The following is a 25,872-nucleotide window of genomic DNA, read 5'->3' on the forward strand; positions in this document are numbered from 1 at the left end:
CGAGCAATAGTATAAAAGTTGTTCTAAATGTTTATAAATAAAAAATAATAGTCATTTTAACCGAGTTTAACGTTAAACGGGTTTTGCGTTGTAAAAAATTAATTTTTCTTCAATTTTTTTATGTACATTTATGTATATTGATAGTTTAACTCCTAAACTTTCATTTGCTACGAGTAAAATTATTGTATATTCATTTTTTCTGAGTAATGCTACTGCAAAAAAAGGTATCTGGAATAAACAAACTTTTAAACTAACTATTGGACCGATCTGAAATTTTGAGGTTTGTTAAGGACTATAATACCCAACTTTGGACAGAATAACAAATGCCTAGGTTGATTTTTTACAATAGTTATAAACAAATAACGCTTTTGCTTTATTGTGTAGTTTTTGAAGCAACAAATTAAGTTTATAATTTTTTAGAAATCGCCATTTTACAGTTTTTTTATGTTTTAAAAGATAAAGTTTTGTAATTTTACCTTAAATATTAAGCTTTTCAATTGTAAGCAAAAAATCGAAAAAATGGCATTTTTTACATTAAATTCTTAATAATTAAAAAAGACGCCGAAATTTATGCGGAAAACATGTAGGTTTTCTTTATATAGGCCCATAATAACTAAAAAAATTGTCAGATATCTGGATTAGTCACGGTTCCGAACAGGTTTTTTTGCTTATTTCCCTGTACTACTTGTATTTTTTATAAGATCCTTGTGTGCTTCTAATAGGGGCATATTCCAAATATACATCTTTCTTTCTTATCATTTTAATTTTATTTTTTTATTTTATATTGTATGATACCTATTTAATTAACCAATTTTGGTAAATCATGACTATTATCCGTATTGTTGTATAAGACACTAATTAAATAATAAGAAAATGTTTAATAAATTTTAAATTTTTATTGTTAGTAAAACAAGATATATGATGGTATTTAAAATTAATTTATGAATAAAATTTATGCAAATTCATATGCACCTCATTTGCATGTTTTCACGTCTTCTGCACTTGGTGTAGGTGTAGGCAAATTAGTAGTAGGACTACTATATAACTACTGAATAAAAAAACTATCGATAGAGTACAATCATCCGGCAAGATGAAAACGTCCTTAATAGTAAGTACAGTTTTTAGACAGTACACTTAAAATAACAACAGTTTTTCATTACGTTCTACCATAGAATGTTGGTAAAACATTCCTGTTGGTTCATTTGGATCTTTTTTACATTTATTATCTTGTTTTTAAAAGAAATTTGTATTTTTCTATTCTTCTTTACAATAATAAAGAGTCATCATCATCATCACTAGCTCGACAACCCTTTTTGGGTCTTGGCCTGTTCCAGGATTCTTCTCCATTCCGATCTGTTTCGAGCTTTTTTTCTCCAGTTTTTTATTTTTAAGGTTGTTATATCATTTTCTATTTGTTCTAAGTATCTCAATAATAAAGAGTAACTTATTTATTTAGGTTCCATCATCCAGCCCCATTTTCACATTCATTGTTGGATATAGGCCTCCTCCAAACGTCTCCAGTTCTCTCTATCTCTAGCTGCTGCAATCCAGTTTGTTTCTATTCTCCTTAGGTCGTCGGTCCATCGGGTGGGTGGTCTGCCTCGACTTCGCTTGTCGGCTCTTGGTCTCCACTCCAATAATCTCTTCGTCCATCTTCCGTCTTCCATTCTAGCAACATGTCCAACCCACCTCCACTTTTGTTTATTGATTCGCAGTATAATATCGTCTACGCCAGTTCGTCGGCGTATCTCCTCATTTCTCACGCGATCTTTCAAGGTCAGGCCCAGCATTGATCTCTCCATTCACCTTTGTGTTACCCTCAGTTTTTCGGCAGTAGCTTTCGTTAAAGTTAGGGTCTCTGCTCCGTAGGTCAAGACTGGTAAGATGCATTGGTTAAATGCCTTCCTTTTCAGGTGAATTGGGGTATTTGTTTTAAAAATGTCTCGCAGGTTTGGTTGTCTCTGGTTATTCTGATTTCATGGTTATTTAGGTTTACATATGCATAATAACTTATTCGATATTGTACAACTAAAATAGGTTACACATATTTTAAAGAAAAATAAGTCAACTCTCCCCACCCCTAGGGACACTCGAACCAGAGTCTTTAACCCTCTTAATAGTTGTATTAGTATCATTTTCATTTTAATTGAGTGTCGCTATTCTCAAAAACTCTTTTCTTATTCATCTTTCCTTTTTTTATTTCCTGATTCTTTCTCAACATTGGATTGAGTTTCTTTTAGCATCACCTTTAGTTTCGATTCACTACTCTCTATCAATTCGTTTCTACATAATATAGACATTAAATGTGAACTAAAGAGTTAAAAGAATATTTGTAACTAACTAAAAGATTCGATTCGTAACGATAATCCAAATTTAATATAAGTCATAAATGTTATTCGATTAATAACAACATTGAATCAGCTGTTTAAGTCTTTATAATAATTCTCGTTTTAAAATAATTTCATATAAATACAATTTATTATACATATTATTAAGTTTAGGTATACAATGAAATTTATTATCAAATGATATTAATTTATATATTATTATTAATATTTGGTCTGAATTTGACAGGTTTGTCATAAGTAAACAATATATGCTTTGTTAATACGTTAATAGGTGGCGTTAGGAGTAAACATAATAATCTACTGAATTTGTTTAAAATATAAAAAATAAATAAATAATAAAATTACTTTATTCCACCTTAAAAATACTGTTCCACTTTTTTTTTTAATATTTGGTGCCTCAAGTTTCTTCGTTTACTTTATTTAAGTTTAATTTCAGGTGTTGTTATTGGCGGTATCACAATCGTACTCTCAGGAGCCCTACAACTACCAACGACCATCCAACCCATTGGACCACAGTTCATCACAGTCGAATTCTTTCTCGGTGTTAAATAATGGTCCAGACTTACGCTCTTCTCACACTTCAGTGTCAGTAGTACCAGCCTCAAATGTTCTTGTAAACTCTGGCTTAAATCAGGGATACAACTATCCGAGTCCAAATGGTGGTTTTGACTCCAATTTAGGTTCATCGTCGTCGAATTCTCTTAATATTAATTCAGGAGGTAACAGTGGTTACAACTACCAACCTCCAAATTCCGGATTCCTTCTACCGTCTGCTTCAAGAAATGTAAACTTCAATTCAGGATATAACGATGGACCCAGTGGATCAATTCAATCTGGTTCAATTTTACCTGGTTCTTCGTCAAATGTCAATGTTAATTTAGGATTGAACGGTGGCTACAATTACCCTATCACAAATAGCGAATCCCACTTTTCTGGTTCATCCAACGTGAACTTTGGACTAACCAACAATGGAGGCAATTTACTGTCCTCAAGTTCTCAAAACCCTGGATCTTTCTTAACTAATATTCCAAGTTATACCTACGGCAGTCCTAGTCTCTCCGGATCTCTTATCCCTTCAGCCTCATCTAACTTAGGTTTTAGTAACAATGGATTTAACGGCGGTTCTCTTAACTCTAGATCACTCTTCAATAATGTACCCAGCTTTAATTACGGCAGTCCTAGCCTATCTGGATCATCTCGGCATAGCAATAACCTCTTCTCAGGTGATTCCCGTACATCTCAATCGTTCAACAATAACAACGGGCTAATTTCTGATGACTCAAACTTTCCACCATCATTTGGACCTGTACCAGAACAGAAACATGTATATGTGTACGTTGCTCCCCCTGATCCAGAAGAAGCAACTAAACAACTTTATATTCCTGCTGCGCCAGTAAACCACAAAATTATCTTCATTAAAGCTCCTTCCCAATCATCATCTAGGACTCACGTTGTACAATCGGGTGCTAAACAAGAGAAAACGTTAGTTTACGTATTGGTAAAGAAACCGGAAGACCCTGTAATTGATTTGAAAACGCCTGCTCCTACTCCAGCGTCCAAACCAGAGGTTTTCTTTATCAAATACAAGACCAACAAGGATAGTGTTAATGTCAATGAAATTGGAGTACCTAGCAACGGTTTGCCTTCTGTAGAAAATAACAGATATGGGTCGACCAATCAAGGTTTTGATCCTAGCGGTAGTTCCAGTACTTCTACTATAAACAACGTATCGCCAGTGTATGGTCCAGCGCATTAGTGTTGTAAAATATTGTATTTATATTTTTTATTGCTTTTTTTTGTATATAGCTTGTGCATAATAAAAAATCGGTGACAAATCATGTTGTATATAGCTTGGGCATAATAAAAAATCGGTGACAAATCATAGTTTTTTCCTTTTCATAAATTAAGAATTTCATTTTAATCGATATATTTAACAGAATAGAGAAGCAACAGGGGTAGACAAAATAAACTAAAGTCAAAGTCCCTTTTTACACTTAAGAATGATAAATAAATGTTTTTTAATCTAAAATAACTGAAACATCGCAAACAGTGCTAGTTATATCACTACTTAAAATAGATGATCATACCAATTTCAAAAACTAGAGAGTTTGTCCGAAAATCAAGCAATCAGACAGAAAAAAAGGTAATCTATAAAATATACTCAAAAATTACTACTGTACCTACTTCAATAAGAAATTGCGGAGGATGATCCATAGATGTAACATGATATATTAAATCTGCGAGGTGCAAATCAAATATGCCGTTTACTTATAAGAAAATCAAAATAATATCAGTTCGTACCGAAACATATGAAGTTTATGTCTTCATGATAGTTCCCGGTTTTCTTCGATATAAAAACAAGGGAAAAATTTTGCAAAAAACCACTATCGCTGTCAATATGGGCACAATAATTAGACGCTGGCTCTTAGCTGACGATGCTCGCAATCCTGTTCAGAAACACTTGCCGTTCATACTTGTATCTTTCCAAACTTTGGTGAAAAACACAGAAAACTTAGGGCATGTTCTATATTTAGTAGTTTTTCTCATTTACACTGTCCCCATTAGTCGTTTGAGGCTACGCCGTTGTCAGTTTGCATATGGCTACTTCTTGATGTGTATCTCCTTCAGTAAAAACACACATGACATATATTTTTTTTTATTTTAGTCCCGAGTGATTTGGATCGGCCTTGTTTTCTACTTATTGTATTGTATGTAAGAATTTGTCCAAAGTTACTCCTAGATATTTATGCTTGTTAGTGTATTTCTCCCATATAACTTGTCTTGCAGTGTGTATTTACTTGAAAATCACTTACATGTGTTTTTAAGTAAATTTTCACACACTTTTCAAAACTTTCCTAATAAACTCTGTGAGGTTCAATACTTGTCCAATGAATGGTTTACTGTTCAGCAATAAGTTCAAAATTCAACTACTTTCTAGATACACTGTAGCATCTTCCTTTGATATAATTTAACTAAGTGACAGCATATGGATTGATCAGTAATTGTTTAGTATTTCAGGACCTTTTCCTGACTTATAAAACTATTACTTTTGTTTGACACTATAGTTATGTCTAGACTTCGGCAAATATGCATAATGCATATTTTGCATATTGTGCATATTTTATGCAATTATTTCATATTTTGGCATATTTGTATAACAGTTTGCATAAAGTGCATAAAAGTTCAGATTTTTATACTGTATTTGAAAATTTTTAAACATACCAATTTATTTCAATTCTTATATAAAATTTTGTAGTCATTTTAATCAAGAAATGATCTAAGTACGTAATCTCTACAGGTACAAAACATTTACAATTTCAAAGAAGATCAATTTAAGTAGCCCTCAACATTCTTAGAAAGTCTCGGTCCCTGAGGCATTCAGTTATTGGATAATCGCTAAGGGTTCGCTCATTTGCATTTTATGATCTAATCCCCAAATCTATCTACAATTTATTGTATCTTAACAGCAGGTAAACGGCTAATAGTTTTGTTCCTAATTTAGGAATTTTCCAAAATCTCCCAGTTTATTGAATTAGGTACCTAAACATTTCTAATTTGATGCTCAGATTTGTAAATCATTTTTGTTTTGATATTCAAAGCGTAAACACTCGTTGTGCGTAACAAAAAGGAAGATTGTGATTTTATAATGCCTAAAACAACCAGTGCTTCAACTTGGATTAAACCTTATAAAGAGCTGTCTATGGATATGGGAAAAATCTACTGTTCAGTCTGTGGCAAAATTGTAAGTATCTAATATTTTCTATTAAATATCTAATATTTCATACATACAGGGTGTTTCCAAATGACACTTACAACGTTTGACTGTAGATACTTCTCGAAAAATTGAACAAAACGATATAGTTAATGAGGGGTCAAACTTATTTACTTTTCGAGATACAGGGTGTTAAAATTAAAAAAAATTAAATTCTTTTAGTTAATAACAACAATAACTTTAAAACCAATAAACGTATTTACTTGAAATTTAGTACTCGTAGGTTGTTTTTAAATGAAAAATAGCTTCCTTTAGTGAGAAAAAATTGTCCATGGTACAATCCAATGGTGTGTATTTAGAAACATTTTTCACCTTTACTTTTTTTTATGAAGTCAGCTATTCTAAAACACAATTATTTTTATTGTAATTGAATTAACAAAAAAAAACTTTTGTTGAATTTTAAAATAAGTTATATGATGTACTAATGGTTAGTATCAAAAACTAATTTGTGGATTAATACTGCATTTAAAACACTTAGCGAGTGTTTTTTTTTTCAAACCAGTTATTTGATTAACCAAAAACACCTTGTATATTTTTATATTTTAAAGGTTGGGTTAAAATAAAGGTTTTTATTTTTATTTATAGATAGCATGTGAGAAGAATTTTCAAATAGACCAACATGTGAGAACTGCTTCACACATTGCAAAAAAAGGAAAAATAGGAGGAAAACATCAAACTTCAATGGCTAAACGTTTCCAATCTACTTCAAAAAAATTAGATGAGCAAGAAACTTTTAATGAAGACTTGTGTCGCGCATTAGTGTCTGCAAACATACCGCTTTCAAAATTAGCAAATGTAAATTTTAGTTCGTTTCTAAAAAAATATTGCAAACTTAATGTTCCAAGTGATCGGTCTCTAAGAAGAAATAATGTGAACGGGCTATACTCGTCGGTGTTAATTAATATTAAGGAAGAAATTGCAGATAATTATTTTTACATATCTGTAGACGAAACCACTGATTCCTCAGGAAAGTATATTGCTCATTTATTGATTGGTGTTCTTAAAGAAGATACCTTACCAAAATCTCATCTTATTTCATGCCAGCAACTTGAGAAAACAAATGCTTTACAATTTCGCGTTTTATACAAGAAACATTAGCAACTTTTTCTCTTCCGACAACTATTCCTTCTAATAAATTACTGCTTATTTTATCGGATGCTGCTCCTTATATGGTGAAAGCAGGACAAAATTTAAAAATATTTTTCCCAGATTTAATACATGTTACTTGTGTAGCGCATGGATTAAACAGAGTTGCAGAGGAAATACGAAAAAAGTTTCCTCTAGTAAATACCATGATATCCAGTGTCAAAAAAGTATTTCTTAAATCTCCTATAAGAATTCAACTTTATAAAGAAATGCTACCTAACATTCCTCTTCCACCACAACCTATTTTAACGCCATGGGGAACATGGTTAGAAGCAGCTAATTTTTATGCAGATCATTTTGTTAAAATAAAGAACATAATTGATATGTTAACAGATGAAAGTTCCCAATCTCTTTTGGATTCTAAACAAACTTTTCAGAGTAACTTGCTTCAACAAGAACTTTCATTTATAAAATCAAATTTTAGTTTTGTTCAAAAAACAATTACTCAGTTAGAATCACCAAAACTGTCATTGTTCGAAAGTACAGCATTAATAAAAGAATTTGCGTCATGTTGTCTGAACGTTAGAGGTAATATTGGAAAAGATATTTTAAAAAAATTTGAAGCTACTATGGAAAAAAATAAAGGTTACCATATTCTTTCTGAAGTAGTCAGTGTTCTAGCTGGAAATATTTCGGAAACAATTAATTTAGAACCAAATGTTTTGGTTAGTTTGAAAAATGCTCCCGTTACATCAGTTGATGTTGAACGAAGTTTTTCCATATATAAATATATGTACTCAGACAGAAGCCACAAGTTTTTGTTAGAAAATTTTGAACACCACTTGGTCATTTATTGTTACCATAATTCTAAATAAGTTTATTCATACTTAAAAATGATGTAGTTACTTAAAATAAATGTAAATCTTAATGAATAGTAGGAAATATTTAGTTATGTACACTTTTTTTTTAAATAAAATTGTTACTATTTTACGATTTTTTTATTTATTTGTATGCATATTTTGTAAAATATTTGCATATTTTCGGGAAAACACGTGCATATTTATGCGCATATTTTCTACATTTTTATTTGCATATTTGCTGAAGTCTAGTTATGTCAGTATATAAGACTATACTGTCAGTATATTTACTAATTTTTGAATTTGACTTTGCCTTCAGTTTTACCACTTATCAATATAATTTGGTATACAGTAACATTACTTACATGTTTTGTACTATATAATCTCTGCTTAGTTTCTTGATCATACCCCACGCTATTTTGGCTCATGCTCATTCCATTAAATTCTTCTTTCTAAGAAAACAAAGCTACTGAAGATAATATGAGGGAAACTACAAAATAAAGAAGTGAAAAAGCATCCTGTAGTAATCAATTTAAACAATGGCTGTTTTTGGCTACTCATAATGATCAGACAGATTGTAAATGAAGGGACTTGGGAACCTCCTCTGACTTGAACCCTAAAGAGACTTCACTAATATAGAAACCTTTGCCAGATTTGACCTTTACATTCATGTGATCTATGCTACACCTCATCACAAAATAAACACACAATTTTACTCTTTTTTGACGTGACAACGTCTTAAATTAGGTTGTGGCTCGGAGTCATTTAAGAAAAAGTGTAACGCCCGCTCACGTCTGTTACAGTGAGTCACCGAACGAGAGAGAGGCCCGCCGGACCGGCGAATGCCTTGCGTCTCTCTCCCACTCAAACAAGATCGGTCCGCTGCGCGCGGCACTAGAGAATTAGGCGCGTTGAATCGCTAAAGTTGAAAATCGTTGAAAGTATCGTCAGCTGTGTCTGTAGTGAAAATGTGGAGTGCTTACAGTGTCCTATTTTAGGGGGAACCACCAGTATCAGATATAATTTTAGGAAATTACCTAGGGACCTATATTCTTTTATAATATTGCTATGGATTTATCCATTTAATATTGAGCAATGATTGTAAACAGTCTTTATAGTTTAAACTTCAATGAAAATTATTAACTGTGTCTAAAGACATATATGATATGAGGTATTTTACCCAAGAGTATTAAGTATAATGAATATACATAAAAACATAATTTTGTTTTCTTATGATTTAACATTTTGTCAGCACATTATCTCAAATTCACACTTAAATCAATATGTTTTTACTATTAGGTCTGTTGAATGTTTGTTCTTTACACAAAATTTAGTCTATGGTAAAATATACATTACAATTCAGTTGTTTATAAACCACTTTCAAAGCATAAAGAACCTTTTAAGCTTTGTTTATATTATTTTGTGTATATTAATTGAGTTAATTGGAGTAGCCCACTTTGATACAAAAATACAGTCAATTTATGGATATTTCAAGGTGACAATCTAAAAAAAGCTGATTTCCTCCCATGCATTTTATTAGAAACACTTGAAATTTAAAAATCGTAAGATGTAAGACCTTAATCGTGAGATCGTGAGATTTGTCTTCAATTCGTGAGTAGATTCGTCATTTACAACAACTACAACAATAAAGGTAAATAATTGTACACTAATATTTCATTATCGTAAACTATGATTGATTGATTAATTGTTAGATTGACACAAAAGTTGAGAAACTGAGTTTATAGCGGCAATTCCTTGTTCCTATTGTGCAATTTAATAATATTCATATCAATAAATATTCTACCGAGAAAAAGACGTTGTCACGTAAAATCTTCGCCCATAAAACCGACTTTACAGGCAACCGATTTTTTTTTTATAACAATTAGGTTATTTGTATCAGGTAACATGTCTCATCTATCAACAGTACTCCATGCCATGATGATTTTGTGAATTTTGTGTATTAACAAAAATGGGAGCCAGATATTATTTCAGTTCTTAGATAAAAAATTAAAATGTATATTGTTTGGAGAAATTATATTCTAAACATACCTTATAATGTCTCTATACTCAGTAAATGTCATTTGATTCATTTACACATTCCAGAATATCTAATATCTACGATAATAAAATATTTTATAGTTTTATCAAAAATTTATTATTAAACACAGACTTCCATGGATGTATAATATAGTTTCAATACAAAATAATCAAAATTATGAAAAATTATGTCATATGAGCAATATTCCAGTTCTCTTCAACTGAAATAGGACCCTCAATACTGACACCATCATCTTTATCAATAATACCAAGCTGATATTTAGGAAAACTTCTAGCATCTCTATAGAACAACACTTCCATGCATTTGTGTATCAGAGTCTTGGCATCAGCTAAGTTAAGAGCCCCATTTTTATCTAAGGAGTCTCTCAGAAGGGGCAAGGCTATGTGCGCTCCATAACCTGTACAGATAACTTTGTCTGTATATGCAGTTCCTAATTTATCTACAGTTCCTAGAAATGGGACTCCATCCTAAAAAAGTTCATTATTTGGTTTAAAAACTGAATAAAGGAGATAAAATAATTTATTTATAATAAATACTTCTTAAAATTAGAAATTAGGCATAAAATCTGAACAACTCCTGTTTCCAGAAAACAAATATTGTTACCCTGATACTTTTATATAGTTTCCCCCTCACTACCAGTTACAGCGGTGCTATATATTTATTTAGAACATTTTAAATCATTGGGAGTTTCATAATTAAGATTATAATTTACCTGGATTCCTCCTATAACCAAATTATTCCAAAATGGGTCCAATTTACTCCTCCGTTGGTACATTACTCTGGTAAGCCAACAGTACAATGATTTTGGTTTCATTTTTAGTCCATCATCAATGCATTCTTCATCAATTCTAAAAATACAAATAATCAAAACTTGTATATATATAGATAATATTTATATAATTCCTAGATTCCTGTATGAGTAGCAGAGTCATACTTACATTTTTTGCTCAATAAAACTCTTCACGTATTGAAAATCAGCATAGTCTCCGCCGGCTCCCAATATGATATTCTGATTGACTTTAATAACCCTTGGACAATTTCTGTACCTAGCTAAAGATCCATATGAAGCAACCAGATCTCCGGCCATCAGTACTCCTTTATCGTAAGTAATAGCTAATACAGAAGTTGATGTTGTAACGGGAGACCTAAAAATTTTTACCCATAATAGTGCAAATCATCAACGATGTTAGGTTAACTTACTGTGTATGTGTTATAGGGTTTGAATAGCTGGTGTGCGAGCCGGGAAAGTTATAAAAGTTTCCGGGTACGGGGCCATTATGCCACAAAGGAGGTGCAGCAGAATTAAACATTTTCTTTTTAAAACAACTGTAACTTCAGCAAATTCAACAATGACTTACAGTTTACACTTACACTTACTGTTTAAGTTTTCGGTTTTGACTTTGACAGTAGAAAAAGCGTCACACGTCAGTCCAACCTTTATCTGTCAATCTGTCATTATGTATTCAGTTCAGTATATCTTTGCAAATTTACAGATTGTAACGTTTTACGTTTTATAAATGTACTACAGACTAATTTTGTAATTAATTTAAAACAGTAAGGTCATAATATAGTCTTTGGCCAACGATCAAATAAATAGCTTATATTTATATACATAATATAAACTACTGGAAATTATACTATACACCATGACTCATAAGCGGAGGAGTCACTCTTCTTTTCATTATTTTTGTTCTTGTTCATCATAGGGTCACTTTGTTTTTTTATTTATGAAAATATATTCTCTGATGCACTAGTGTTACCACTAATGTTATCGATTTCAATAGTTTCTTCCATTACGCGGTTATGACAAATTGGCGCAAGCTTTATTCAAAATATCTCTGATTCAAAACCAGATATAGGTAAGAGAGATTACAGATCTCTGTTCAAAACACAACGGCTAGTGGTGGGCTAGTCTTCAATATTTTTTTGTTTGTATTATTTTGCAATATCTTTTTTCTTTTTTTAAACTTTTAAACAATTAATATATAATTTGTTTTTTCCTTTAACTATTTTTGCACGTTCAGGAGCTATGCGCTTAAACCCAGAAGGTACGGCTCTTGAACAATCAGTATAAATACACATATTATGGCCGGATAGCCCTGGTAGCTACGGCCAAACAAATGAATGGTAGAAGAATACTTTATTTACGTGATTATTGCAAACTTCATACCAATATCTTTAACATTTGCACCGTTTGTTAAAAAGAAAAAGTTTTCCATGTCTTTAACTTTAATAATAACGTCCATTTTGCTTTCAAGTGTGTTTTTAGAAAAGCCGTTGTTTTTTTTAATTTAAGGACTAATTGTAGAGTTATATTTCTACCTTTTTAAACCCGGCTTTACTTGGTTTTAACCGATTTAAGAGTTGGTTAAATCAACTTCTTTTAGATATTCTTTAAATTTAAAACCACAAGCTTGTAAAAATATGGAAAAGAATAGTATCAGTGGGATCAGAAAACTTCCAAATAACAGTGCATTTAATTTTACAATTACAAAATCTATTATTGGGTCCCACAAGAATTCCAACACAGGTATGTGTTTGTATATAACCCATATTCATGTGCAAATCTTAAAAATGTGCAAATATAAAGTCAGCAATTATTAAATAATACAAAATAGATCTTTTAGTGTGGTATCTTATTTTAGTGTAGGGTAGCCACTCTTGGCACATTTATTTTCATTAGTGTTAACAATTACAGTTAATATTTAATCAAACTCTTATGCTTTTGTTACCTAATTTGTTTTCTTCATGGAAATTTTAGCTGCAGCAGATAATGAACTATTATTTGTAATATACTTTTACTTTATATATTTATTCTATTTTATTTATTTTTCAGGTTTTCATGGATGAAGTCCATTCATTAAATAAGCTGTCATACTTCTTTAAATACTGTTTGTGTATTAGTATTGTTTTGTCCTATTAGTTAATTGTATAGATATTTATATGCTTCTACAACACTTAATGTTACTTTTTTTTGGATTTTGGAGTCATTGCAATTGTGAAGATTTGTGTCATCTACATACTTACCTGATTTATTTTTTGCTACTTTATATACTTATCTCATTTGTTTTCAAATTATACTTGGCTGTTTTTTTTTGTTTTTATGCCTTGTTCACCTTTTAACTGCATCAACTAATTTCTTTATTAGATATTTTTTAGATATTTTCTGCTGTTTTAATACTTATAACTGATATGTCATTGTATTCTACCTATAAGTATGAATGATTAAGTTCTAATTGAAGTATTGACTTTATTCTTATTCTTTTTCTATTGTTAGTTGTTGTTAATTTATCTTGTGATGTATACTGTCTTCACTAACATATTTGTTGTCTATTTGTGTTATTTCCATTTCTATATAGCATTTTCTTTGATACAGTCTTCACTAGTTCATTGAGTATCTCATTATTAGTTGAATTATTTCAGGTCAAACTACAGAAGGTAGGAGTTTACAATCAGATAATGAATCTAAAAGAAATAATAACTACTTACGTCCTAGTAAAAAATTATGCAAGCGCACAGAAGTTGAATGTGACAATTCAGAAAGGTAAGTGATGTGTTTTAGGCTGTCTTTCAGATGATATAAAAAAGTACTGGCTGATGTTAAGAGTTCTTTCACTTCTTTGCAAATTTAAAAGAACAGTAAGGTGTCATTAGGCACTCCATGTTAACTTGTTTATTATTATTATCAGTATTAGTCACAAATGAACATAAACAAAAATTTTCTAATATAGTTTTAGATGTAAATTATGACATATTCATTTAAAAAATATGAAAAGAAGTTATTTTATATTTAAGATATAATAACTAGGTTGCAAGTAAATTTTTGTTCACTTTTTTGGGGGGTTAAACCAAACTTTTATTTGTTTTATTGGTATTATTTGGTTATTATGGTGCTCATTCGTTAAAAAATGAGTTTTTCATGATAAATGCTTACCTATATAATACTTCAATAAGTTTACAAAAATATGTACAACTTTTTTGAAATAAGAATGTAAAATGCTGCAAAAAAATTGACAATAATTATAGTAAATACAATATAATATGAGTATGTCTCTTATGATATTAAGAAGCTTCCTAAGTATGTTGACCCATTGAGACTTACTCTCAATAACTGGCAGTGTATATTTCTAGAGAATGTTCCTATCAGAAATTATCATCATTTGTTGTGGCGAAAACAAATAGACGTTTTTATCAATCTATCTATTTTAAAACCCACTGCAGTCGTCAAGTTTTAGAAGGCATTCATTGGACTTTCAGAGTTTGAATTTGTATCAGCCTGAGTGTCTGATAAAGCAGGGTTGCTGAAATGAGTCATAACACTATTAATACTGAATCGAGCACAGGAAGTTTAATGAATTTGTCCTCCTAGGCCATATATTTTTGGCCATTTAATTCAACAAAGCGATAGCAGCTTTTGCTAAAAAGATTTAATCTTTTATCCTTTTATTTCTGTAAGATTTTCCGTTACTCTTTGGCTAACTTTATGAATCGCATATCCTGTTACAATACTTTTGTTTCAGTTGTTCTTCTTGATACTGGACTATTGTTATTTTAATGATCTGAAAAACTCCCAGAGTGACATCTTTTTATTTTTCTTTTCAGATTCTCCCCTGTAGCTGAACTCGACATCCCCAATGGTGTACTTATCAAGTAAGTATTTTTGAAATTAATAAGTTGTTCTATTTTTTACAATCTTTTACTTATGTACTGTTTTTAGGGGCATGATTCCGTATTCTATGGAGCTTGATAAATGTGAAGAAGGCAGTATGAACCAATATTTTGATTATGTAGTTCCTTCTAAAGATGCACCTGTCCTTATGGAATATGAAGATTGCGATGAACCAGAACCGAGTCCCGTTTGCAATGGTGTAAATGGAACTCGTAAGTAAATTTTATGTTTTTCTTCTACTTCTATATTATTAAAATTTTTTAATAATACTACTGTCTACTGTTTATTTTTTTGCGATAGTTATACAGATTTTTTTATTTATTTAGTGTATGTTGGTAATTTACTTTTGTATTTTTGTATAATGATTCTTTTGGTAGTTTTTAGATGTTAAAAATTTGCCACCAAAGTTCTGGGTTCTTTTTTTAAGATGTCACTATATACACTTTTACAACATAATTTAAAACTTGATTCTTAGAAAGTTTTTTTAGAAAATATCTTTATGACATCCTTTATGCATTAATATTGCACCTATTTTATGTTCTTTTCAACTTATTTTTGAAAGTACAATGTTTTTAGGGTAGGTCCATTTTCTTGGTGTTTTAACAGCATTTTCGTTGTTTTTTGGATTTACTGCTATCTTTCCATGAACTATTATGTGGATGTTATCACATTGTAATTTTTTTAAAAATACTATTTTTTAGATAATATTCTTTTTAATATAATATAATTTTTTAATAGTCTGTTTTATCTGTTAGAATGAAGTTTAGGCATCTCATTTTTGGCAGTGCTGTTAGGGCTTGCTTGTATTCGTTTTCTTCATGGCTTTTGTTTGAAAAGATATTTACTGCATAGAGACAATATGTCTAGATGTATATAGAAATAGAAACACATTTTGTGTGGCAGACACAGATAGAGAGAGACAGATACTGACAGATAGTGATAGATTTTGACACGATAGTGGCAGATTTTGACAGCTTTTGACAGATAGTGAAAAATTTTGACATACTGATAGATAGTGACAAATTTTGACATATAGTGACAGGGAGGAGAGAGAGTTTCGGTGTCAATTACACTGATGGATATTTATGAATATCTTTGCTTCATACTCCAATTCGTATAGGCATGCAAACGAAGGCATTTTATTTTTAGTTTGAAGTAACTTTGAAGATTGTGAAGGCGTTTAATTTGCGTTTTTTTCGTAGATTCTTAACAAACAGTAGCAAATGTCCTTCACCTAACATTTAGTCCCTTTTATCATTTCCAGAAAAACGGGAGCATAACAGTCGTGCTGCAGGAGATAGGTTACATACAGAACAAGCCATTTCAACAGCTAGATCAAATACTAAACCAGACGTATTACCAGATAATGAAATACTCGATTACGAAGTTGATTCTGAAAATGATTCGAAATGTTCGAGTCTAGAAGCAGATTTTTCGGATGAAGAAAGCGCCAAAGAAGAATCCGATTATGAAGATGTGCCGACAGAAAGACAACCAGAAGATGCGGAAATGTTCGAAGAAGAAATGCTCGATAGTGAATTTGAAGATGATGGCGATATAAATACTCAACAGGAAACACTTTCAGATCAAGAAAACGATGATTCTAATGATTCTAATTGTTTGGAACAGATGTTAATCACACCGTGGGCTTTTGACATTTACGACAGACCAGTAACAGAGTGGACTGCCTATAACCATTTCAGGCCTATCCGATTGTTTTTAAGGGATATAGGGTATATTTCTCCAGACGTCGCTGAAGATGACCACGTTTTTGACGTTAAAAGTTCCAATCAGTTTCATCAGAAAGTGACAGAGTAAGTATAAGGTGGATTTTTTCGAATAATGTACTCATTTTTTTTTCGGTTTGTAGTAATTTTGTATTTAAAAGCCCGCTACCACCTAAACCAGTGCCACAAAAGCAAAAGGAACCAATTATTACTCCACCTAAACCAGAGGATGATACTATTTCATTATATGCGTAAGTAGAATGTTTGTATTTTAATATGTTTTTTTAACATTTAGGTTAAATTTTTTCTAGGGTAGGTTATACTATGTTAGAATAAGATTTGGATAAGTTTGACAGTATTGTTTTATTGTTCTAAACCATTTTTCTTGTGGCATGTGTCTTTCATCAATTATACAGGATGAAAAAGCGCAGGCTATAAATTAAACCACATGTAAAGGTAAAAAATTATTCGATGTATAGTGTATCTTACAGATGTTCATTATGGCTTATATTTTCTTGAATATATATTTGACACCGTTTTAAGAAGAGGAAAACAGACGCTTGTAACAAAACCGATGTGGATCTTCATGATTATATTCCTCAGTTGTTCTTTGTTCATAATTTTTTGCGAAGTACACGTTCTCTCCCATAGAACCACGAACAAAAGTCATTAGGGTTAAAGTCTGGACTTCTAGGTGGCCAAAAAATAAGCGAATTAGAGCCCTTTTTAATCGAACGTATAAGATACTGCCCGTAAAGATATTCCTGGATTTCGTTATTATAATGTGCTCGTGTTACATCTTGTAAAAAACACATATTTTGCTGTTAGCGATATTTACCTCTTTCATTACGTTTTCTTAAGGTATTGCTCATAATTCCTGTCCAAGCGTTGACCTTAAAACTACTTTTGGGTCGAACGTGCGTTAGTTCACTTTTGACTCCATTCGAAGATCATATTGAACAAAAGTAGTGTGACAAAGCGGATATGACTACCAAAATAGGAAAATCAATGTGCTAGAGACAGAAGTACCTTCGTTACGTGTGTAAGAGTGAGAACGATATATGTTGACGTCACATTACGTCGAAGGAATCCAAATTACCGAGTGTCATCGGTAGCATTTGTTAACCATTTCTTTACCAAAGGGTTGCCAAAATTGAACGTTTTCTTATTTGGAATTTTGGAATGTTCCTTTTTAAGTGTTCTGTGCTTCTAAAAATTTAAATTAATGTGAGTATCACTCATACATTTGTATGTATTTCACAAATTCTTTGTACATTTCTGAATGTTTTAAAATCATTTTTACGTCATCAAATATTTTCAAAATCAATCAAACTTCTCTAGATATTTTCAAAATCACTCATATTCTTCTAGCTACTTTGCAACAGCTGTTCATTATTAGGAATTTCCCAAAATCTGAGTAAAATGACTCATATAGTTCTATGCAATTTTTAAATCCCCCGTACATCTATAGGTGCTTTCAAAATCAATCAAATATCTCTAGGTACTTCCAAAGTCAAGCATGTAAAGTAACTTAGATCTAATGAATCTATTTTTCCAGCAGAATATGTGGTTTAATTTATTAGCTACATTTTTATTACACCCTGTATAATTGGATATAAAGTTCAATACTATTTATGATAGCAAAAAGTTTAACTTAAAAAATTATAGATTCCGTACTTTTGTTTATTAGATCAACGTTATCTGGATTTTCTGATGATGAAGATGGTGATGCACCTCCATCTCATTTTTCGCGCACTAGCGCCTTGGAAGGAGAAAGACGCCCCACTGCATCAGTTCAAATAAATTCTGGTCTTCTCGAAAAGCCACGAGGCACTCGTAATTTTGAACCGGCCCGATATAATATGGTAAGTGATCCCTACAATGACGAAAACCGAGAAGAAAACCTTCTAAAACGTTCTCGCAATTCGGAATTGCGACAGAAAAACCTGCCAAACAGTTCCCGCAATTTGGAGTTGCGACAGGAAAACCTGCCAAACAGTTCTCGCAATTTGCGACAGGAAAATCTGTCAAATAGTTCTCGAAATTTGGAATTGCGACAGGAAAACCTGCTAAATGGTTCTCGCAATTCGGAATTGCGACAGGAAAATATGCCAGAACCAACAAAACTGCTTCGTAAGTATTTTTATGACTCCCTGTTACAATTTTTGCTATTACAATCTTTAAATGGATTTTTTGGATACATTAATATTTTTGTAGGCTCAAATTTTACCTTCAACGAGGTCCCAAAGGTTTACTTTGGTTTATGTTTCGACATTTTCTTCAATGGTCTCTGCAGCAAAAAAAAATGTAACAAGTCTCATCGTTTATCAGCCGAGTTATTCATTTCGAAATGCCGAAAAATAAAGGAATTGGAAAAGTTGGTTGAAGCCTACGAATTTAGTAAAAAATTCCGTAAGTATTATGTAGTTGTTTTTGAAATTTTTAGTAGTAGTAGCTGATAGTACTCTAGATATGTAATACACTTTTATTTTTACGTATACTTATTCTTATTAGTACTTAGGTATTCGTGATTCGTATATTTTCAGTACAGCTAATTTGGAAAGTACCTAGAAGAGTACTAGTTATTTTGGACCTGTCTATTGACGTCTACCAATTTTGGAAGTACCTAGAGACTTTCGAGGTACTCGCAAGATAACTCAAGATCGTATGACTTATTTTGGACGTAATTAAAAGCGGATTAGGGGTGTGGGAAGTACATGGAGATATAGCAGTGATAAAAGATACCTATAGAGAATTGAATGATTTTCGATGTAATACTTTTTTTTTATTTTTAGCCTTGTTATTTGAAGCTGCTTATAAATGTTTTATAGACCTTTTTGTTGGCTTAAATCTAGAGGAGCAGTTGATCAATTGTATTTTCGATATTATTACGTTGCAGTACAAACTTGACTTTCCGAAAGCAATAAGACATGTCATCGCAGCTCTCCAAAATTTTTCTATTACCGTAGAAACTTTCGATAAGATAGCATGTCGAGTGGATTTCAAGCACTACCCGGTCTTAGGTAAGTTTGTATTTGTTTTATATCTTCTTCTTCCTTCTTGTATATAGGCTTTAAAGCCTGTTTCTTCTTCAATATTAGCCTCCTAAATTGTTTAAATTGTCGCACCATCTTTTTCTCGGTCTGCCAATACTTCTTCGTCCATTTGGTGACTTTGTTTGACTATTTGTTTTATATAATTGTATATTTTTGTACAGAAGGTTAAAGAACTTTTGGACATATTTTTTAGCATTTTATTTATTGTGCACTTTTATTCACATAGAAGAGCACAACTTAACTTAAAAATCTAAATTTGTTTAGTGTTATCACAACACTCGAGTATAATAGTCAGGTACTTTAGAACATAGTGACATATAAATAATTCAGGCAATTTTAAAAGTACGTAAGGACATAGGTACACGTGATTTAGGAAGTACCTAAACTTGTATAACCGATTTGGAAAGTACATCTATAAAGATTTTCGTGGTACATAAGCATATATTGCTAATTTTGGAAGTACCTATTATAGTGACATATTCGTGGTTTAGGAAGTATCTAGAATTGTATAGCTGATTTGGAAAGTACTCAGGGACGTTCAAATGGTTTTGGAAGTACCTGGTGATGTATTCGTGGTTGGAGAAGTACCTAGATATATAGGGCTGATTCAGAAATGGCCCAAAGACTTACCAATGAATTTCTTGGAAAGTATCTATAAAGAAAGTCGATAGATAAAGTGAGGTACTTAAAAAAGTTTGAGTGATTTTGAGAGTACTTAAAGACGGATAGGTGATGCGAAGTACCTGAAGACTTAAAGTTGTTTTAATGTTTGAACGTTTCACTTATGTCCCCAATTAATAAAAACATGTTTAGGACATAGTAGGTGGTATTTGAATAGCATTTAGAGGAACTAATAATCGCAATAGAAAGTAACATTGTATTTTTTTCAGTTGAAGCCCTCATTGATGCACTTTCAGCACAACATAATGGGTCTCAAAGTTGGCATATGCTTAGAAAACTGATCCACATAAGCAATTACATCTCCCCAGAATCTGCCACTAGATTATTAATGCGTTTTGGGTCAGATTTACCCCTCGACCTAGTAACATGGCGTAACATATACGAGGAAATTATTGAAAACAAGTTGACGGATCTCTCTAAAGTATCTACTCAATTGATAACTATCATAAAAAAGTCACTATACCCAGAAAAATTCAAAAAGGGCAGTAATATCCAGACATCTGTTAACTCTGGAGGAAATGCGTGTAATGGAATCGGAAGTGACAATCCACGTGATCTTGTACGTTCTAGATCAGACGAAAGCGTCAATGAAAGTTACATGCCGTATGCCAAGCGCCCAACTAAGCGTTCTAGATCGAACGAAATGATTGCTACAGATAATCAAGTTGAGACAATAGATCGTTATGCTCCATCTACATCTTTTGCCACTTCTCGGTAAGTACTTAACGTTGTATAGAGTAATTTGAGTAAATTTTTAATTTTCTTTCTTTTACATACGAATTTTTTACTTTGGTCCTTCGAACCGGATTTTTTTAACGAGTTCTCGATATTTTTGTTCTTTGTAATTCTTTTAAAAATATTAAAAATATCCAAATTTATTTATTGTCTAACTAATAATAAATTACAACTACTTGAATTTAAAATGAATGTACTTATGATGTAACACGACAAAAACTGCGAAAAATATTTATTTATATTATTCTAATTCCAGGCCTAATGCAGTATATAAGGCAAAGTCATCAACTTATAGCACTGAATCAAGACAAAAATCGTTTATCGATCAAATACAAGCGGAAACCATATGCGTATTTCCAATAAGTCATATCGTCGGAGAATTCCAGTTTAAAAATCCGCTCTCCTTAACTTCTTCGACGTCACTGCACGATTTGCTACCTGCATCCGTAACACAGGTAAGTTGATTTGTAATGGAAGTTTTTCCACGACGAATCTCACATCTATCGATTTAACGTTTTTTTTTGTCGCAGCGCTCGTTGGATCACTTAAATCTTTATAAATGCATAAAGTTCTTGAATGCAGAAGAGTTCTTGGAATATTTGAAACAAGACGCAATTCTTTCGGCGATAGAAGCCTTTCTATTTCAGTGTATTATGGAATTCGAAAGGGACTACTCGAATTTTTTAAAGATGATAGAGCAAATAAGTAAGTAAAAAATATACGCTAATGGTAATTGGTTTTAGATATCATTTGTACATTTTTTTCCACAATTATTTATTAAGACACAGTCGTTAGCTTGATGATCATCTCTTCAGTTTAGTAGAGACTCTTGGTATGTATTTAAAAGTTCTCATATTTTCAGTTATAAGCACAAACGTTAGTGTTTGGATCCTGCATAGTAACTGCTGTGAAGATATTAATAGAAATGTAGTCCGAGAATTATTACATTATAGTAACTTTTGCCTACTCCTCCTCCTCAGTCCTACTCCGTTTTGGGATGTAGTGACACCATCAGGCTTTTGCAGTTTTTTCACGATTTCCCTCCATCCTTCCCTGTCCTGGGCTAGTTGTTCGGCTTCATGTAACCCTTGGTTAATCAATATTTTTGTTTGATCTACCCAACGGCTTGGAGATCTTCTTTCCTTCAACTCTACTCTTGCATATGATATTAGGGTTACCGTTCTGTAGCGGAGTTCCTTTTTTGGATATAGGGATGAAAGTGGATGTTGTCCAGTCGTTGGGCCAGTCTCAGGTTTCCTAAATCTTTTTGCAGATCATATGCATAAAATTTACTCCAACATCTCCAGTCTCTTTTAAAACTTCTGCGATGATCTGGTCTGCGCCAGGAGATTTTCTATTTTTTAACTTTTTGATTGCTTTTTCTACCTCTGACTTTAGAATGTTTGGTTCTCTTTCTGCAGTGAACTCGTCGTGATTTGCATTCTGGGGATCATCTGCATACACATTTTTGCCTACACTTGGCCCTACATTTGGTTCCTACGCAAGTTCTGCTGTTATAATTATCGATATAAATTTAGGTTAAAAAAAATTGAGATCGAACGTATGAAGTCATTGAAATCGAGAATCGTCCCAAATGTCTCAACAAAATACATGACAATTGTTTTAAAATTTGAGACTCGTGTTAAATTAACATAAAGAAAAAAAGCGTTACGTCCTACAGCCTCATTACGTCAGTCAGATTCTGCTACGAAATTACTGATGTAACATTTCGATCAATTTTTATTTTACAACAATTTTACGTTTATTTTTTAGAAATTGTTCAACCGTCTTATAATAAAAACCGCGTTCTCAAAGGAGTCCTAGAAGTGATTGCTTTTAATCTGATCATACTCTTAGATGAACGGAATGAGCACGACACTGCTAAAAAAATAATAGAAACATTTTTGGATTGGGATAGCATGTTGACGTCAAAGGTTTGTATCAATTATATTTAAACTTTTTTTTAAACTCCTATTTAAAAAAACCTTTATAAAAGCTATATATACTCAGATGCAAAAAAACGCAACAGAGAAAATTTTGGTCAAATTCAAAGTATTTAAATTTTTTTATTTTTAGCCCTAATTTGACGATTTTTTTAGCACACTGTATACAAATTTATAAATTTTAATTTGGTATAGTCAATTTTTTAATAAAATTTTATATTTAATTACGGTTAAAGTACGGGGTTAATTAAAACGTGGTTTTATTATTATTAACTTTGAAACATCCTGTGGAATAATTCCGTTTGCAAATTTTCGTAATACCTTATTTTTCGGTTGCAACCATGTCTCCTAAGCGTTGTGTTTTTTGTTTTATGTCTCAAAATATGCCTTTGTTCATTTTTTAGAGTCAAATGAATTTGCCACCCACAATTTAGGACCTTTTTAATTAAGATTATTTTGGAGTTATTTTGTAATACGACGAGGTGGCAAGAGATCAGCTTCAAGAGGTTCGAGGCAATAATGTAAGTGTATTTAGAGTTCTTCGAAGATTACATGAATTTGGTTTGCAAAGTTGCAGACCAGCAACTGGGCCCAAATTACTTCCACGGCACAGAGTTACTAAACTACAATTTTCCAGGGAATATTTACATTGGAATTTAGGACAATCGAGTATTGTTCTTTTTACGGATAAATCGAGATACTGTCTTCACTCATTAGATGGGAGAGAACGAGTATGGCGTCGAACTGGAGAGAGATTTGCGGAGTGCGTTTTCAGTCCCCGTGTTAGCCATGGAGGGGGTTCGGTGATAGTATGGGCAGGAATATCCCGAGCACTGAATTGGTATTTATTGAGGGATTGATTGATTTATTGAGGGATTGACGCCGCTAGAAGCCAAAAGTGGACCGAAACAGTTCAAAGTCTAAACTTCCAGAAATCAAGCAGACAGGCATGGTCATTACTGAGAAAATTAGGGAGTGGTGTCCGTACGAAACGCCGAGAGGCAGCCGTAAAGCCAGATGCCGTAGCATCACATATAGTAAAAACATCCAGGGCACCAAAGGATAAAGCACACACCATTTTCGTAAAGAGAGAACTTAAAACTTTAAAACACGTAGCCACAAAAACGGAGCATTCCCTCCCCTTCACCAGCGAAGACATATCAAAGGCTCTTAAAGACGTTAAGCCCGCAAAGGCACCAGGATTTGATAATATTCACCCTGAATTCCCAATAAATTGTGGCAAGTTTACAAAAGTTTGGCTTGCTTGATTTTTCACAGACATCATGGTAACTGGAAATATTCCACAAGAACTAAAGCGCTGTAAGATAATAGCCATACTAAAGCCAGGCAAACCCGCCGACAACCTAAAAAACTACAGACCAATTGCGCTTCTCTCTGCCATCTACAAACTATTAGAGAGGCTTATATATAATAGAATCAGTACAGAACTGTTCCAGGCGATCCCAGTCGAAAAAGCGGGTTTTCGACCAGAACGAAGCTGTGCAGACCAGGTAATGTCACTCACCACCTACATCGAAGCGGGTTTCCAAAGAAGACTTAAAACTTCAGCAGCATTTATTGATCTCTCGGCAGCTTACGATACAGTATGGAGAGAGGGCCTTATATACAAAATTCTCCGTGCAATCCCCTGTAAACCAATAGCACGCCTAATAGATAGCATGCTCAACGATCGAATGTTTCAAGTAGTGATGGGCACAGATATCAGCCTACCAAAGAAACTTAAGAATGGCCTACCACAGGGGTCAGTGCTCTCTCCACTACTATTTAGCTTATACCTAGCAGATATGCCGGAAACACAGTCAACAAAGTTCGGATACACCGATGACTGGGCCCTCGCTACACGATGCAGAATACTAGAAACGTCTGAAGAAGTTCTGACGGCAGACTTATATACATTGGGCAAATATTTTCGCAAGTGGCGACTTCAACCAAATGCATCCAAAACAGAAGTTAGTTGCTTTCACCTGAACAATAAACTTGCTCTAAAGGAACTCAACATACGGTTTGAAAATACCACACTTACCCACAACAAAACACCGAAGTACCTGGGCGTAACACTAGACAGAACGCTATCATTTAAAGAGCATTTAACAAAAACTGCCCAAAAGTTGAGTACAAGAAATAACATTATACAGAAGCTCTGCGGTACCACCTGGGGAGCATAGGCTTCCACTCTCCGCTCTACTGCCTTAGCCCTTGTTTTCTCGACCGCTGAATATTGTGCTCCAGTCTGGCTACACAGTCCACACGTAAAAAAGGTCGACAATCAGCTACACAGCACTATGAGGATGATAGCTGGTACAATTAAATCAACTACCACCCAATGGCTTCCAGTATTAAGTCACATCCCACCTCCACATTTACGACGAGTCGACACACTTACACGTGAATACAAAAAGATCATGAACAATATAAACCTGCCGATCCACCAAGATACCGAGGATGCACGAAATACCCGTCTCCGTTCTAGAAAACCACCAATGAAAACGGCAAGAATGATACATGAGGAGTTCAACATCACGAATGCATGGTCCCAAGAATGGAACGAATGGCAAAATAACATGCCCTGCATTACCCACAAGCCACCAGGTTTTGATCTTTCACGCAAAACATGGTCCACTCTAAATAGGATCCGAACCAGACATGGCAGATGTGCATACATGCTACATAAATGGGGAAAGAACCCGTCTCCTCAATGTGACTGTGGGGAGAACCAAACCATCGACCACATTATTCAAGAGTGTCCCTCAAGATCCTACAATGGTAGCCCTGAAGACTTCCTGTTTGCAACTTCAGAGTCAATTGATTATATAAATACACTTGATGTTTGTTTGTAACTATTTAAAGTTTGTCAAATACCTACATTACTAGTGTTTGTGTATTTCGATGGTGTAGCACACAAATGTTGTAAGTGCTAA

At 32.8% G+C, this 25,872-nt stretch overlaps 3 protein-coding genes across 3 annotated transcripts in view; 2 read left to right on the plus strand and 1 right to left on the minus strand.

The window, feature by feature from the left end:
* Positions 1-1,052: 1,052 nt before the first annotated feature.
* Positions 1,053-4,230, plus strand: LOC140442937 (uncharacterized). The gene is made up of 2 exons (XM_072533899.1): positions 1,053-1,108; positions 2,785-4,230. Exons 1-2 carry the CDS (start codon positions 1,091-1,093, stop codon positions 4,102-4,104), a joined length of 1,338 nt encoding a protein of 445 aa, XP_072390000.1. The 5' UTR covers positions 1,053-1,090; the 3' UTR covers positions 4,105-4,230.
* A 5,964-nt stretch (positions 4,231-10,194) lies between these two features.
* Prosbeta7 (proteasome subunit beta type-4) lies at positions 10,195-11,533 on the minus strand. Its single transcript, XM_072533900.1, has 4 exons — positions 11,323-11,533; positions 11,061-11,267; positions 10,835-10,970; positions 10,195-10,589 (listed from the first exon to the last, which is right to left on the minus strand). Exons 1-4 carry the CDS (start codon positions 11,430-11,432, stop codon positions 10,287-10,289), a joined length of 756 nt encoding a protein of 251 aa, XP_072390001.1. The 5' UTR covers positions 11,433-11,533; the 3' UTR covers positions 10,195-10,286.
* Positions 11,534-12,299: 766 nt separating this feature from the next.
* Positions 12,300-25,872, plus strand: part of LOC140444211 (uncharacterized) — a 30,476-nt gene continuing 16,903 nt past the window's right edge. Inside the window, exons 1-13 of the mRNA XM_072535950.1 lie at positions 12,300-12,652; positions 13,546-13,666; positions 14,725-14,772; positions 14,840-15,003; positions 16,056-16,605; positions 16,662-16,769; positions 18,209-18,651; positions 18,736-18,930; positions 19,314-19,541; positions 20,465-20,969; positions 21,247-21,445; positions 21,521-21,695; positions 22,764-22,924. Of these exons, the coding sequence (XP_072392051.1) occupies positions 12,547-12,652; positions 13,546-13,666; positions 14,725-14,772; positions 14,840-15,003; positions 16,056-16,605; positions 16,662-16,769; positions 18,209-18,651; positions 18,736-18,930; positions 19,314-19,541; positions 20,465-20,969; positions 21,247-21,445; positions 21,521-21,695; positions 22,764-22,924 (3,003 nt within the window). The 5' untranslated portion in view covers positions 12,300-12,546. The remainder of the gene's footprint in view (positions 12,653-13,545; positions 13,667-14,724; positions 14,773-14,839; positions 15,004-16,055; positions 16,606-16,661; positions 16,770-18,208; positions 18,652-18,735; positions 18,931-19,313; positions 19,542-20,464; positions 20,970-21,246; positions 21,446-21,520; positions 21,696-22,763; positions 22,925-25,872) is intronic.

This window comes from Diabrotica undecimpunctata, chromosome 6, assembly GCF_040954645.1.
Source record: "Diabrotica undecimpunctata isolate CICGRU chromosome 6, icDiaUnde3, whole genome shotgun sequence".
Lineage (NCBI taxonomy): Eukaryota > Metazoa > Arthropoda > Insecta > Coleoptera > Chrysomelidae > Diabrotica > Diabrotica undecimpunctata.